The 17,122-nt window shown below is 32.9% G+C and overlaps 1 protein-coding gene across 4 annotated transcripts in view; it reads right to left on the minus strand.

Annotated features, from left to right (window-relative positions):
- Positions 1–7,022: 7,022 nt before the first annotated feature.
- Ythdc1 (YTH N6-methyladenosine RNA binding protein C1) overlaps positions 7,023–17,122 on the minus strand; it is a 31,387-nt gene continuing 21,287 nt past the window's right edge. For 2 of the 4 annotated variants that reach the window (XM_047566427.1, XM_047566425.1), the window contains 7 exons: positions 16,067–16,233; positions 13,491–13,573; positions 12,150–12,186; positions 12,014–12,053; positions 11,842–11,904; positions 10,166–10,300; positions 7,023–8,046 (listed from right to left, as the gene is read on the minus strand). In XM_047566427.1, the coding sequence (XP_047422383.1) occupies positions 7,822–8,046; positions 10,166–10,300; positions 11,842–11,904; positions 12,014–12,053; positions 12,150–12,186; positions 13,491–13,573; positions 16,067–16,233 (750 nt within the window). In that variant the 3' untranslated portion in view covers positions 7,023–7,821. Of the gene's footprint in view, positions 8,047–10,165; positions 10,301–11,841; positions 11,905–12,013; positions 12,078–12,149; positions 12,187–13,490; positions 13,574–16,066; positions 16,234–17,122 lie in introns of all 4 variants that reach the window. The other 2 variants (XM_047566426.1, XM_047566424.1) reach the window with 1 other exon arrangement.

Raw genomic sequence — 17,122 nt, forward strand, 5'->3', positions numbered from 1 at the left:
ACTAAGACTTTAAAGAGAGAATACACAAATAGAATAGGAAACAAAAATGGAGACATTACAAAGGATCATGAAAGACTATTATGAATAACTTACTTATATGTCAATATACTGGATAGAGGAAATAAATAAATTTCTAGAAAACTAACAAGATTGAAATGAGAATAAACAGAAAGCCTGAATAAACCAAAAACAAAGAGACTGTTGTAGTAATTAAAAATCTCCCAACAATGAAATGCCCAAGATCAGATGTTTTAATGGCTGGGTTTCACCAAATCTCAAAAGAATTAATACCAATCATTCTTAAACTCTCTCTCAAAAAAAAAAAAAAAAAAAAAGAATAATCCAAATTCACTTTATGAGCCAACACCAAAACAAACTAAGACACACAAGAAAACTATATCAGTATCTCTTATGAACACAGATACAAAATATGTAACAAAGAAAATTCAACAACATGTCAAAAAATATACACTATAAGCAAACAAAACTTATGCCTGGCATAGGTTGTTTAATATATGCAAATTAGTCAATACGCTATACCATATTTACAGAATGAATGATACAAACCACATGATTATCCCCATAGAGAGAACAAAGTTCAACATTTTTCAAGATAAAAACATTCAACAAATTAGATGTAGGTGGGAAGTTCCTATAAGGGCCACATGTGAAAAGGTCACAGCTAACATCATAATCAATGAGAAAAACTGAAAGGTTTTCCGGTAAGATCCAACACAAGGCAAGAATGCCTACTTTCACTGCTTCTATACAACAGGGTACTGGAAGTATTCGCAAGAGCAATCAGATAAGGCAAAGAAATAAAAGGCATCTAAATCAGAAAAGAAAATATTCCTATTTGCAGATGACATGATCCTACATATAGAAAAATGTAAATTATACATGCGTGAAACCTCAAGTAATTCAGTAAAGGTGCAGAATACAATATCAACGCATGTTAAAACCAGTTAAATTTTACACTAAAAATTACCTATCCAAAAAAACAAATCAAAAAAAAAAAAAAAAAAAAAAAAAAGAAAAGAACACACTTCCAAGAGGAAAACAGGAGAAAATCTCCTAACAATGGTCTTGGCAATGTTTTGGATAAGACACCAAAGTACAGGCAACAAAAGCAAAAATAAACAAGTGGGACTATACTGCAGCAAAATAAACAATTAACAAAAGGAAAAGGTGACCTATAGCCAGGAGAAAATTATAAACTAATAAAGAGTTAAAATCCAAAATATATAAGGAACTCAGGCAATTCAATAGCAAAAATCATTATCATCCAAATAGGAAGTGGGCAGAGGACCTAAATAGACATTTCTCCAAAGACAACATAAATATGGCTAACAGGTATATGAAAAGGTGCTAAATCTCACTAATCATCAGGGAAATCAAAACCCATAATGTGATAATACCTCTTAACTGTTAAATAGTTACTATCTAGGCAAGAAGATAGCAAGAATCTGTGAAGGTCTTACTCTCATCAAATAATTCTATGAGTTCAATACACTTATTTAAAAACAAAGTATTCTCAAGAGGCACTAAAGAATTACACAATGCTATTATAGAATAGCATTCACACAAAAATAAGAAAAAAATTGAAGAACATGCTAATAGACTGTAGCTGTTAGTACACCATAGCTATTAATACACTGGTACAGAAACAGATGTGCATATCAATGAACAGTCTAACATTCAAGTTAAACCCACACTTCTGTAGAAACTTCATGTGAAAAAGGGGGTGTCTAAAATCATTTAGACATAATTGCCATATTATAGATGGTGTTAGGGCACTTATTCAATAAGATCCCCCATGTCATTATCATCACAAAAACAAGTTTCAGACAGGATTACACATTTAAATGTTAACAAATACACTTTAAGTTTCAAAATATCTGTAGAACACTTTTCAGAATCTTGAAAATAGCACAAATCCTCAAAAAAAAAACTGCAATAATTTACATATTTAAAAGCATTAAAGATTCAAACTTCTGGTGGGAATTACTGGGGATTTACCCCAAATGCTTTTGCCATTGGACTACATACCCGAATTTAAAATTTTTTTTTTCTTTAATTTTTAAATAGGGTCTTGCTAAGTTGCCTAGGGCTTCCTAAATTGCTGAGAATATCCTCAAAACTTGTACTCCTCCTCAACCTCCCCAGTTGCTGAGATTACAGGCACGTACCACTGCTTCCAGCAGAGGCAAACTCTTTTATGGATGATGTCATAAATGAAATAAGACAACCCACACATTAGTAGAGAACATTGCACATATTGCAAGCCAATAATCAATATCCTTTATCAGTCATTCATACATACAAATTATAATAAAAAAATGTACAGAGGATGAGAATAGGCAATTATCAGAAAAAAGAAATACCAATGGTTAAATTTGTGGAAAAAATACTCAAATTTACAGATTAGGAAAATGCAAATTAGTACAAAAATGAAATAGCATTATGCTTCTGTCAGGTTGGCAGGAATTTAAGCATTTTGTAATTTCCCATGCTGACAAGACTATATAGTAAACCACCAAATCGCACAGACTGCTGGTAAAATGGTACAACTATTTGGAGGATAATTTGACAATATTCTATCAAAATGTAAAACAACCAAACCACATTTCTAGATCTCTCCCTGACAAAAAAATAATGTAAGTATAAAAATACATACACAAGATTATCCATTTTAGCACTGTAATAAAAGGAAAATTCTCTAACTGCCCTAAAATAATCAAATGAAGACATTTTGATATGAAGATATTAGTGGAAAAAAGCTTTGGGTAGAAATATATACAAATTCATGTGTTATGATAAGAAATGCAATCAGGCAATTTCTTCACAGTATGAACATCATGAAGAGTATTTACACGAACTAAGATGACTACAGCCTCGCCAGGTGATACAATCTTTAAGACCAGAGTCATATATGCAGTTCGCACTGACTAAAGCATCCTCATATGGTGCATGACTGTACATACCACATACATCACACATCACTATATATGCAAATATTACAAGCTTAGAAAAACATCTGGGGGAAAATCATCACATTGGTTACCTGCATAAGTTAGCACGGAAAGTCAAACTATTACCTTCTTTTGTACTTCTTAGTATTTGTTCAAAGGCATGTGTGTTACTATTGCAATCTTAATGGGTATTGTTTTTGAAATTTTCCAGGGCATTACTTTACAGAAAGGGAAAGTAAAACCATAGCAAATAATTTCAGGCCATCTGGTTCTAACAGTTTAATTTCACTTTCATTTTCCAGTCCCGTCACCCTTTTTATCTTCGGCATCTCTAAATTCTCCAATCAATGCTGCTTCACCATCCAAATTCCAGAATCCATTGTCCATAAACATGTATCTCCTTGTAAAAACCTTTCAAGATAGACATTCAATTATATCTATGTATCTCCCAAAATGTCCCACTGGAAGTACTTGGTAAGTTTGCTAAATCTAAGTTTACTGACATGCTAATTAAACATACTTTCAAAATCTGTACTGGTTCATAATTTCACTCCATTTTTAACTGGAAGCTCTAAGAAGGTTCAATATAACAATTTCTAAAAACTTGTTGAAGCCAGGTGTGGTGGCGCTCACCTGTAATCCCAGTTACTCAGAAAGACTGATAGGAAGATCTCAAGTTTGAGGCCAGCCTGAGCAGCTTAGTGTGACAATTTGAAAATTAAAAGGGTTGAGGATAGTGCTCACTGATTAAGTGCTTGAGGACTGGAGTTCTATCCCCACACACAAAAAATAATTTTCTTTCCTTCTTTCCTGTCAACATCCCATATGGAGTTATTTCCCAGATCGTACCAGAAAACATACTACCAGAGGAGAAATGTTCTTTCCTTCTCGGAAGATTGTGGACTTTTAAAGTAAAACAATGTAGCTCAAATTCTGAGCTTCATTCACTACATGCTAGACTGTTAAAAGTCCACAAGCGCCTACCAGAAAGATGAGGAATATGGCACCACAGAAGTTCTCCCCGCCTTTTTTTTTTTTTTTGGCCATGCTGGGGATCGAACCCAGGGCCTCAAGCTTGCAAGGCACTCTACCGACTGAGCTCTCCCCCCAGTCCCCAGTTATCCCCCTCTTTATTCCTCCTTTACTAATTTATCCTTTCCCACTCCAATATACTCTGAGCATCTTTCCTCAACTCAAAACAGAAGAGACAGAAAAATTCAGTTGCAAAATATATCCCTGTGACTTGAAGTGTACTACTTGGTTATAGCAGGATATATTTTGTCCCTATAATTATACCTTGTTTTATTCATATCTATGATTTCCTCCCAATGTTTTGTCAATGACTGTACTTACAGGGTCTTTCCTCTCCAATGAAGTAGAAAAGTAACAAAACATTCTCTTGTGCATGGTAGTTCTGGCTTTATCTATTTATTCTTAAACCAATTCCCTGATGCTTCATATTTGCATAATTTAGTGCCCGGAGGTGAAAGGCATCTCTTTTACTGGACCTCTCCTATAAGCAAGTAAAGCTCTTTCCCAGAAATCCTCAGAAAAAGTCTCCTATCCTCTCATTTGTCTAAGTACCATAAACTTCCCAGTCTTCAGATCTTGAAAAATGAATGCCTTGACCAAGAGTTCCTAAAGGAATGGAGATTACTCAATCAAGCAAGTCCATTTTCTGAGGACTTGAATCACATAGGTTCAGGCAGAGTGGGAAAGATATTTGAGTGACAGCAAAGACCCGTCTTGGAAGAACAAATGAATGAAGCGATGTTATTATAAGAAATCAATGACATTCACTGTTAACTATTATAATTTATTAGTAAAATGAGAAGTTGATGGAGTCTATTCTCAAATTATCTCACCCATGGCAGTGAAGATAGAAAACTGCATAGCAAAGATAATGAATATTTCTAGAGATCTTTCTCAAACACAAGAAGCGTCCCAGTTCTTGAATAAACCTTTTTTCTATTGCAGAAAATATATTTGTGATTTGAAGTCAGAAATGACATCAATGGGGATTTAACCTTATACAAAATCCCTAAAAAGCAGTTTGCATACCTGAAATATTTTATGAACACTTAAATGACTTAAGAAAATAAAAGTTTTTAAAAATTGAGTGTTCAGAGCTTAAATCCCAGTAATATTCTCACAATTTACACAGGCAAAATACATGATTATTTCCATAGTAAAGAAATACAGAATTTCTTTAACCTAAATTGGATGCTTCCATAAAAACCATTTGATTCTTAATTTTGTATAAAAATTCTCAACTTCTGACCACTACAAATGCTGTAGGAAGTAGGCATTTTTACATTTCACAAATCAGCTGTTTGCCAATTTAATATTTCCAGTCAAAATACAGGTTATGATTGATTAAACTGAGCTCACATTCAGAACCATTAACCTTATTAAAAATCCTTTGGTAATACTGTAAGATTAACTATAGTCACCTGTTTTAACAACATAATTTTAAAACAGAGTTCCTTTGTCCTCAGAGAGACCTACCATCTAAAATAGTTTACTGACCCGTTATACCATGATTATAAGAAAAACTGAGTAAGTCTTTCAGATGCCACATTCAAGTTTAGGACATAGAAAAAACTAAAAGAGCAACACAGAGAATAAGATTTGGAAGCAAAGGAAAGGAGAGATGAAAAGTAGAGAGATAAAAATGACTTAAATGACAGTAAAGAATACTATGAATTGTTTATGCTAAGATTCCTATCCCTACTATTAGGAACTTGGGATCTAAGCTTGGGACAGTTCTGTCCCAAACGCTTCAAATTTTGTGCATCCAACTGCCTTAGGAATATTTCCTATCCAAATTAAACAAGAAAAATTTTAAATCATATAAGCTGAATGTGGTGGCAATGCCAGTGATCTCAATAACTCAGGAGCAGAAGCAGGAGGAAGGCAATCCCAAGTTCAAGGCCTACCTCAGTAACTTAGGCAAGCCCTAATCAACTCAGCAAAACTCTATTCCAAAAGAAAAAAGAAAAAAGGCTGGGATGTGGCTTAGTGGTTAAGTGACCTGGGTTAAATTCCTGGTACCTTAAAAAAAAAAAAGTCAGGAAAAATGATCTCTGTGTGTCAAACCAACATTACCTCAGGGTCAGGGAATCCTAACATTGTTGGAAAAGTGCTCACAACTATTCACATTTCTTTCTTCCTCTACTACATATAAACCCGACGTGTTCAAGAACTCAAGACTTTTAATGGTAAGACAAGGAAAGATCTAAATATCCTATAGGAGTGGCCAAGGCATTTTTACCACCACCAACTATCCAAATCAAACAATAAATGGCAATTCCAAAGCTAGAACCATGGTTTCCTTAAAAAGTCAAATGTACTTTCCTGAACCACACTGCATAGATTTAACATAAATCTGCAGGCTTTATTTTTGACATAGGCAAATAAATTTATTCTATGTAAGTGCAAAGGAAAATATTCTAAATGCTGATCTGAATATGAAGGAAGTAAAAGTATAGTTTTTAAATATTCAAGAGTGAAGCTCCTATGTTCTCCTTCTCAGGCCAATAAATACGGGTTAAATGTAAAACTTACTGTCTTGGGGCACAGACTCTGTTTAAAAAACAAAACAAAGTAGTCAAACATTTAAAATTCAACTTTATACAGGACAAAATTTCATATATAACTCAAGAACCTGAAATGCAAAAAATTCTTCAATAAACTGTTATGTGGCTCTATTTCTATTACAGCTTATTACCAGTGGGAGGGACTGACAGTTAATATATGAAAATAACTGTGGGAGGGCTAAATTTTAAGTCCATTTAGGAAGTAAAATAGAAAACTCTACAAAGTACTTCACTTATAGAAGACAAAAACAGAAAATCTAAAATGAATAAGAGAATAAATCAGTGATCATGGTAGACCCAAAAATGTTATCAGATATATAAACTTAACCAAAATACCAACATAATTCTACGATATTGCATAAATTCTTATTTTAGAGAAAGCATTATTTTATGTCTACTAATGTATAATAGGATAAACTGGCAATCAGACAAGAAAAAAAGTAACAACAGGTAAGTGTCAATCTTTACCAATTTATTTTATACAAAACAGTAGCAATGTAGAATATGGGAATTATCTTCTGCTGCCACACACGCAAGTTGTGAACATTCCAAGCCAATGTATACAGTTTAGAGGGGAAGGCTAAACAATAGCATCAACCATGCTACTGAACATAGGAATCTTTTCTTTAAAAAGATTAAAAATTAGATAGCAATGTCTTCGTAATATTGCTCTCATCATTGAAGACTAAAGAAAAATAAAAGTGACTTTATAAGTTTTTTTTTAAAAAAGAGGGGAAAAGAGAAACCAAGAGGCTGCTACAACACTGCCATATAGTCAAACCATCATACTTCAAGATTTGCATACTTGATAGCAGCATTATTTTACTGAACCATGTGCAACTACATGTAGAAACACTTCAAAGCAAAATACCATGGCAGTTATCAAGATCTGAAAGAAAACGAACAAAAAAATATAACTCTAGATGAATAAGCTATAAGATGAACATTTTTGGAGAATGAATCAATATCTACATTCTTGGACTGTTCCATTCTGCCCCAATAAAAGTGTCAACTTAACTGCCAACTGTGCATTTTTGGAGGATTTGAATTTTTCCAGTTCTTATTATACTGCATGCTTGGAACGAAGGGGGGTAATAATAAATCCTTCTACACAATGGACTTTAAGTAGACAGCTGAAAATAAATTTACTACTTGTAAACACACACCAAAAAAACAAACAAAAAAACAAAAAAAACAAAAAAAAAGATTTTTTTTTTTTTTTTTTTATCTTCAGAGATTCCAAAAGCGCATTATCTTCGATATCGACCTCTCTCCCCTCGGTCTCTGTCCCGATCACATAATCGCTCTCTTTCTCTTTCTCGATCACGTCCTCTATCTCGCTCTCTGTCTCTTCTGTTATCTCTAGGGCGGTCTCGTTCTCGCTCCCGCTCTCTTTCACGGGGTCTACTTCTCCGACCACTGACAACAGCTTGTGTGCGACGAAGGAAATCATCCACTCTCATATCATAATCATGCTAGAGAAGGGAAGAAAGGAAAAAATTGGGCTAAACATGCCAAATGTTTGAAAAGCACTAGCAAAGAGGAAGATTTTAGAAAAATGTAATAATGAATTAATTCACAGAACATATATTTTGACTGTTTAGAGAAAAAGAATCCTGATGGCTCACTAATTAGACATTTGCCACAGATAATTCAAGCTTCTTCATGCAATTTCCTATTCAAGTTTAATGATTCTTCTACCTATCCCTTTAATGAGATTTAGGCCAAAATAAACTCTTGGTCATGACTATCAACTATCATATTTACCCATTATGCTAAACATTGTCAATGTTTTTTTATACACAGACTAACCCTTTTTACCTTCCTTGAACTCTACAAAATATTTAACTCTGCCCTCTTAAGGTGGATTTAAGAAGTCTTATGCTCCAGATTTTTTTCAAACTAAATTGTTAATGACAATTTACAGATGAAATTATTTACAAATAATTCATGAAATTTGATGAACTGTAAGAAAATAAGCACTTTAGTAAGACTAAGAGGCCTTTCACACACACAGCTAACAATGCACTGACGGATGAAGAGAAAAATTAAGGGTAAGGTGAACAACAAAGTAAAAGTAAAAGTTATGGTTACTTTTAAAAGCTTGACCCCTGCTCTAGTTTAAGCTTTTTACTCTCAGTTCTCAGTTCACCTTTAATTACTCAATGTTTTGTTTTCAAGTCAGCTTAAATGTACAGAACATAAGGTTCAAAACAATCCCATAGTACCTTTCATGTGTAAGGAATATGTGAATGTTACATAAGCATAATGAATGTATGCATACACATTAATTTAAAAACCTACCACGAAATTCCATAAAACATAATTTGTTAAAAAGTACAAATATACTTCAGTAAAAGAATCCTAGAAAAACTTATTTTAAAAATCAGGCTGTCACTTACAAACACATTTTTAAGGTATCACAACCCATCTACTCAACTAAGATTTCATCATACATAGTTCTATATAGTTTTTTATGTGACTTAAATGAAAAAAGTCCACCACTTTCAAATCCATTCATTAGAATTTTCAAAAAAGTTTATGTAATATTAAAGGTCCTGTTTAAGATTTTATTTTGAATGATTACTATCTTATAAGAATAAGAAATGACAACACAGTCTCAAAAATGGGCTAGGAATCTATTATCCTGGTCAACTAGAATGTGTATGTTCTTCAGCTTAGTGTGAAGATAAAAGATGCTCAGTCCCTGTACAAACTCCTCATCCTAACAAGATTTTTTTATTTGGGGGGGAGGGGATGACACTATTTTTATCCTTTTTAAACAATTAAAACTATCAAACTTACAAGCATAATAATTACCCTTCCAGCAAGTACCAGAAGATAATTTCCACTTTTAAAAAATACTAAGTGGGATCCTAATTAGAAAAAGATGTACTCCATGTTTGTATAAATATGTCAAAATGTGCTCTACTGTCACATGTAACTAAAAAGAAAAAACAAATGAAAAAAACTAACTCTAAAAACAGAAAAATAAATTTTTAAAATAAAATGGAATAAAAAAAAAAAGTCTACTAATGTAATAAAAACCTGGAAAGCTCAGAAGTAGAGATTAGCTTTCGTTTATTCTGGTGATTAAAAAAAAAAAACCTTTTATACATCAAGCACATCGAATAATCATGTAATTATCAGAGCCAATTACTAAAGAGAGTTATTCTTCTAAGATTATCTGTTAAGATAAACCATCAACACCATAAAAACAGAAAGAATATATAAAAACCTAGTAATACCTACTAATACCTAGTAATAATATTAATTACATAGTTGTAGTTAAGATCTCAGTGAAGAAAAAAAATATCCCAGGTACTATTTATTTTTGATATTATCTAAGAGTTATACATGTAGGAGTTACTCCAACTTAAGCAGTTTTTGATTTGATTAGCAAAAGAAATGTCTGCCTCAATAATCCAAAGACTTATTCATCAGTCATTTTTAATAAAAAAGACTAAGTTACTCCAAAATGGTGTAAAGAATATAAAATGGTTTATCATTAAACATAATATAGTACCCCCATATTTAAATTACCTACAGAATTCTAAGTAGTTCCCTCACACCTTTGCATTCTCATGCACTTACTACTCGTTTATCTCTGTATCTTGCTTCATGTGGTACTGGATGATGTCCTGAGTACGGGGGATGGGCTTGAGGAGGTGGAGCATGGTGTTGATAGTAAGGATGGTGTGGAGGCTGTTCCATTCCAGGATAAGGGGGCTAAAAATGGAAAACCACTACCATTAGAATCTGCCAAATATCCTTGAAAATAAGCCATTTTTAGAAATACCCCCACCCAAAGCACCAACCCCAAATAATTTAATTTTTTATACTAGTCATTTACTTTGAAGGCATTAAAGTTCTTCAAAATATCCTGTTTGTTGAAAACAAAATATTTGTGATAATCCCTCTAGTCACACATCTTTAAAGATTTCAACATGTTTATACTTTTTTACTTCTATCATTTAAATTCTAATAGAAAGAGTAAACATATGGTGTTTACTAAGAGCCAGGTACTGTCCTAAAGCACTTTAAATATTGCTCGTTTAATTGTCACAGAAAAATCTATGAGATAGGTAAAAATTCTTAGTTTATAAGATGGGGGGAAAAAAAAATGAGGCACCAAGTAAACTGCCTACAGTCACAGTGCTAGTAGTTAAGGGCACCACAGGTACATCAAGCATCCTAGTACAAAAATCATTGATCATCACTTGATGATTATCATCACTTGATACTACTGTTCATCAGAGTATTTTTGGTGTCTCCAGTCCTGTTGGAGTCACAAAATTTTTAAAAGAACTATGTCACGTGTTTCTTTGTGAACATGGTAATGAGGGATCTCTCCATCTGAACACCTGCATCCAGAGCATTTTCGAGACCATCATGAGACCCATCACCTCCTGTTTAACCACTATGCACAAATCTATTCTCAAAAAACAAATCCAGAAGACAAGGATCCTTTGAATGCCATTATAAAATGAATAAAGCACAAAAATTACTTTCATAATATCAAGCTCATATATTAAATATTTTAATTTATTTTCATAGACCCCAAAGGAAAGAAATCTCAAATTCTCTATGCAGTAGTATAAAACTCTGTATCTTAAGTGAAACAAAAGTCAAATGAAGAGGTCACATAACACATAACTTTTAAAATAAAATGTTAAAACATCCAGTATTCCTAAAGAATGGAAATTATTAAAAATCAGGAACTCTCAGGACTTAACCAATCTTACCTTGAATAGAAAACTAAATTTACTGAGTATCAGAGTGGGCGCTAAACTAAATTTAGGTGTCTCTGGCAAATTTACCTTCTCAACAATCCTATGAGACTGACGCTATTCATTAAATGTTAAGCTATAAATGGACAGGCATAATGTCCATTTTATTCACCACTGTATACCTAAAGCAAGTATTGCCCTGCACAGAGTATTAAATAGGTTTGATGGGCCAAAGAATAGAATTCTACAAATGAGATACATTATGAAATCTGTTCAAGGTCAGAGTTAGAAAGAGAAGGGTATATATCTAAACCCAGGCAGTTCACACTAACCATAATACCCTAATACGAATCTCAATTATGCTTAGATTATTAACACAAATAATACTCTTTAGTCCTTAGCTTTACAAAGAGCATGCAATTTACTCAAAATTTGTATTTTAAGTCTCTTAACAGATAAGTATAATCATCAGGTTACACGGAAGCACTAAAAGCATTAGGAACTGCAAATTAAATTCAGTGAAAAAAATAGAATACAAACCATTCCTTGCCACGGTGGTGGTGGTCCCATGTTATGAAATTCCCTCACATAATCATTGTAGGACTAAAATAAAACATGATAATGTCAATAATGAATAAGAATCATCCCAGGACTATAAAACAAATCAGACCCTGCTTTTATCTACATTAAATATATAAAAGGTAATGCTTACCCCATTTAAAAACACATCTCGGCGAACTCCTGAAAATCGTCTGTTGGGAATAAGATTTGTGAAACTAAATTCAGGTAATTCATAAACTAGTTCCAAGAATGTAATTTAAAGCTAAGCAAGAGTGAACCCAACTTACCTGTCCACTTCCTGGTATCGTGGATCCTTTAAATACCCTGTTCAAACATCAAGCATTTTAGTAAATCAAATTTATATATTTTTATTATGGCACTACAATTAAGCCTTCCTTACCACTTGTTTTAATACTTTCCATAAAATATGTACTTTAAGTGCTGCTATTATTATTATTCCATTTTCAAATTTTCTTCTTAGATAATGAGATAATCTAGGAAGTAACTAACTTAGTGATATCACAGAATTGTAAACTACTGGAGAGGTTTTCATATGCATCTTCTACATTCATGGCCCAAATCCTGCCACGGAAAAAATTTCTTCATTGTGTACCACAGGAAAGGTAAAGAGAAGAGGAACTATCTTGAGGAAACTGTAACAGGATTTTCTTAAAGCAAATATTTACCTTTCACACTGAATACATACAGGCCTTGCTAAGTAAACCGCAGATGTTTTTAAAAACGGGAACTCAAAAGTGGAGGGTAACAAATTGCAAAAGTTGCAAAAATGAATATGTATACATATTAAATGAAAAAACCACGGTAAGAGAAAATAAATATCCTTCTCCCCAGCTTCTTTTACTAAAAAGCCAGCAAACCAAAGCATAAATATATTTGAGTTGCCATGTTAATGGGGGAAATCTATTTGCACTACTGCAACATGATACCCCATTTTAGGAAGGAATAAGGCTTACATCAAGCCACTTATTATGGAAGAGCACTATACTGCCAAGTCCCAAACTGCCAGTTTTACAAGTGTTATCACTGTGTTCTAAATAAATCCTTTCTTGAGTAAAAATTCTTTTATAAAAATGTCAGTAAATCCTTTCTTGAATAAAAATTCTTTTATAAAAATTCCAGTAGACTAACTGAAAAGCTGCAGTTAGATTACAAACCAGATATTTTCCATTCTTCTGCAAAATTATGAAGCTTTTTTATTTAAAAAAATAAAATATAACTTCAATTTTCAATTAAAGCTATATAACATAATAAAACACTAAGTATCACAGAAACAAAAAAACATAGTAAACTATACAGTCACTATTTACCCTAACTACATTTAAATCTTGAACCCGTGTGCAGATATATTTCCATTTTTGCAAAATTAGCAATTTCAGATAATTAAGAGATTATGATGACTCACACTTGAACAGATTAAACAATCTTATCAGAGCAGGGGAAGAACTACTAATTAATAAGAAATATTAATAATTTCCTAAGGTTTAAGTAGTCATGTCCTAAATTGTCTTCATTTTTAAAACTACAGGATTATGGTAGAAATTTTTTGTTTTGTTTTGTTTTGTTTAATGATTTTAAGTCAAATATCTGCAGGATTATAAAATATTAACCTGGTCTCTGGTGAAACTCAGGGGGATAGTCAATCCTTGGTTTCTTTCTGCTGTTATGAATATCATAATCTTCTGGTCGACGCCTACACAAATTAGACACATTAGAAATTAAACCAAAAACTGCTGGGAAAACAAACAGCAAAGCAAGAGTTTTTGACAGAGATAAGTACAAAGAATAGCCCATTACTTCCTTTAAATAACATATTAATTTTTTGTAATCAAATTATCTTAAAAATTCTTAATTGTAATTTCAAACTATTTCCTACAAACCAAACCTTGAAAGTACCACTGGATGTAGGCATTCTCTGCAATATCATGCTATGATGAGACAGCCACAAAGAGTAATCTGATCAAAACATGTAAATCATTATTTTAGAAGTCTAAACAAATATATCCAGATTAACAAAACACTTTCTCAAATAAAGCCACCATTCAGGTGAAAAAGAAAGGTGGGTGGGTGGGGGAATCATACCATCATTATACAATAAGTATATCTAAAATCTATGTATTTAAAGTTATTAATGTCATTTTAGTTTAAGTCTACACAAAATTAAGAACTGCATAAATATTTTCCCTCTGCTTTGCACAAATTACACTTTTCATATGATCACACAGAAAGTAGTATTTAGGAAGCTACTGTACAGGAAAGTTCTAAATAAAATCTTAGTACTTTGAAAAATTAATTTCTCAGTATTTCTTATTAGCATTTATTCTTTCTATATTTAATAACATTAAGAAATTAAGGGAATTTTTTTCCAGAGACAATATAAATTCGCCAGTAATGCTCATAAGCTTTAACAGAATTCATGAAACTTCAAAGTATATTCTTTATAAGGTGAAATTTTACTGTTTGCAGAGGGTTGCTCTTTATTGTCTTTCATAAATCTTGATGGTTAATGTAACATCATAAAATACACTGCAATTTATTTGGCATTAATAAAGAGCTAAGCAAAATTTTAGAAAAATTTAGTAAATTTTGTCTTTTTAACATTAATGTCAAATAAAAACTGTAATAACCTAGCATCACTAGCTTTTTCAGCTACTTCTCTGAACACTGACTGCTTTTATTAATGTTTGCAATACAAGGTTCACTCACACTGCAAAGTGCAATAATCCCAACCACCCCCAACAGAATAAAAACAGTTTTATCTACAATAAATACTATGAAAATTAAAAGCTGGTTTAAAAAATAAACATACCGCTTTCTTGTAGTTTGGGGAGTGCATTTACGACCGGTATAAAACATGATAGTAACAGTTCATATAGTAGTCCAACTACTGACTTTAAGCTGTAAGCCACATACATAAATGGAGGCCCTGGCAGGCTTGAGAAGGTGTAGTGGTGTAATAAGTATAGTTTGCAGTCCATTGCAAAACTGAGGTAAAAACTTCACTTGTACAAACTGTATTGCACTGGAAACCTTTTAGCTTAAACTTCAAAAGACATCTTGGTGCTCAGTCCTTTTAGGCCAAAAGTAAGGGGCTCTGCCAGGTTTCCTCCTACCTACTCGACAGTGTCCTTTTTAAGCTCAATGAAATGGGGCTCTTGTTGTATTATCTGTACCTACCGCAGGATGTTTCCACCAAAAGGAAACTTAACCAAAGGTTTCATCCCATCAACCATACATCCAATAGTCTTTAGCAGAATATTTTAGATTTAGCTGTATGCAAATCTATACAGGGGAAGGTGTTGGGTAGAAGGGCTTAAATCAGTCCTTTGCAAAGACTTCTCTCCAATTCTGTAACAAGTTAAACCCCCTTTTCCTGGAAAATGCTGTTAAGTTCATAAAGTAGTGATCAATAACCATGGCGATCCTCTAAAAAACACTTTAAGTCCACAGGTACTGCCAGCATCTGGAAAAGTTGTAAACAGACACAGCAACAGCCCTTCGTTTTGGTTTGTTGCCGGGTCTCCCAGGGCCACTTGATCCCCTTTGGAAAGAACCTATGGTTTTCAGAAGCTCGGCAAGATGTATGATTTCACTGGGTACATGTTAGAGAATATTTGGCAATGGGGTTAACACATCACGGTGACAAAATTTCAAACAGTCCCAATAATGCTCTTCTTGAATATCAAAATAACTTAAAATATTTTATCCTCTAAATGAGGCGTCATCTTCTGAAAAAATATTAGTGATCCTTTATAAAAGTCCCATATCTGATAATGATTATCCAGAGACACACCTGAAAGAAAGGGCTTTTTACAAAATATTAACAATTTTTGCAAATAAAGACTTCCGCCTCTTCCTCCTTTCTAGCCTGTTCTTAGCAACAAATGCCTACCTCGTTTCACTTGTGTATTGTGTTATCAGAGTACTAACTAATCTAAACTGATTATCACTGTTTAGCAAATAATTTTTTCTGCATAAGGAAAGATCCCCATTTTCCTCTTGAAAAATGACTGAGACCAAGGTGACCATGTGAAATCCTCAATGAAGCCACAAACTAGTCCATGCAGCTTGATTTGAGGATTTTCTCTTTCTTCTTTACCGCAGGAAAAACTTTTGACGAATCAAATTCCTCCATCATGTTATCCTGATACATGTGCCTATTATCAGTCCAAAGAACGTTTCTAACCTTCCCACATCCCGGACTGGTTCTCGACGGGATGGACGTCCTCTTGATCTGGGCTGAGAATGCATTCTTCTCTTGTGACGCATTTTATGAATGACCTGATACAAGTCAATACTTTCATCGGGGGGAAATAGAAGACAAAGCTGGGTTCCACATTCAAGTTCAATTTCCTGGAATAGGAAAGTAGCAATTTTTAAGAGAAAAACAGGAGAACCCTTTTCAGATCTGCATTTTCCTGATGTAAAAGAACAAAAACTGACTTGGAGGATTTCTTCCCAAGGCTGATGATAATGAGATTCCAGTAAAATATCAAAAAGTATTATGAAAGATTCAGAAAACCTTCTCAAAGTATTTCATGAAGGGTAGAAATTAAAAGTGTAGAATCTTCACAGTAAAATACACAAATGCCGCTGCTTAACTCTTTAACAATCATCCTCTAAAATCAAAGGAATATTTCTTTTGGGTAAAATACAAAAGTATCAGGACAAAGCCATCAATCTTAATACAGTAAAGGAAAAATACACGTTAGTGTGTGTGCTAAAAACTTTGATAATTATCAGAATAATTACAAAGGCACAAACTTACATTTAAAAATTCAATGCTATTTTCAATTAATACACTGAAATAGATTAACTACAAAGGCAGACTAAACTTTAAAACTTTAGTCTTATTTTCATCTACCAACATTTTCATTTTTGAGGATGAAAACATACTACTTATTGTTATCTATGAGAGCTTATGAGGGTCAAAGGTTTGTATATCTTTTCAATCACTACGTACAATTTTAGACTTTAACATCTGAGTGTGTAGGTGTAAGTGTGTGTGTGCCTTTTCAGAAGTCTACTTTCTATTAAAAAAAACTTCAGCAAAGATGTTAAATGACTATTCTAAAACATGTTATGCAAGTGTGGAATCTGTTAAAAAATGACAGTATTATGAAAAAAGTTAAAATACACCACTTTGATCATTTTCCTTTTATCAATGAAAGTACCAGATAAAGCTATCTATATTTCAACATAGCTATCTTCCTGAAACAGTTAAGTCATTATCATAAACTCC

The sequence above is a fragment of the Sciurus carolinensis genome, chromosome 10, assembly GCF_902686445.1.
Source record: "Sciurus carolinensis chromosome 10, mSciCar1.2, whole genome shotgun sequence".
NCBI classification, from domain to species: Eukaryota; Metazoa; Chordata; class Mammalia; order Rodentia; family Sciuridae; genus Sciurus; species Sciurus carolinensis.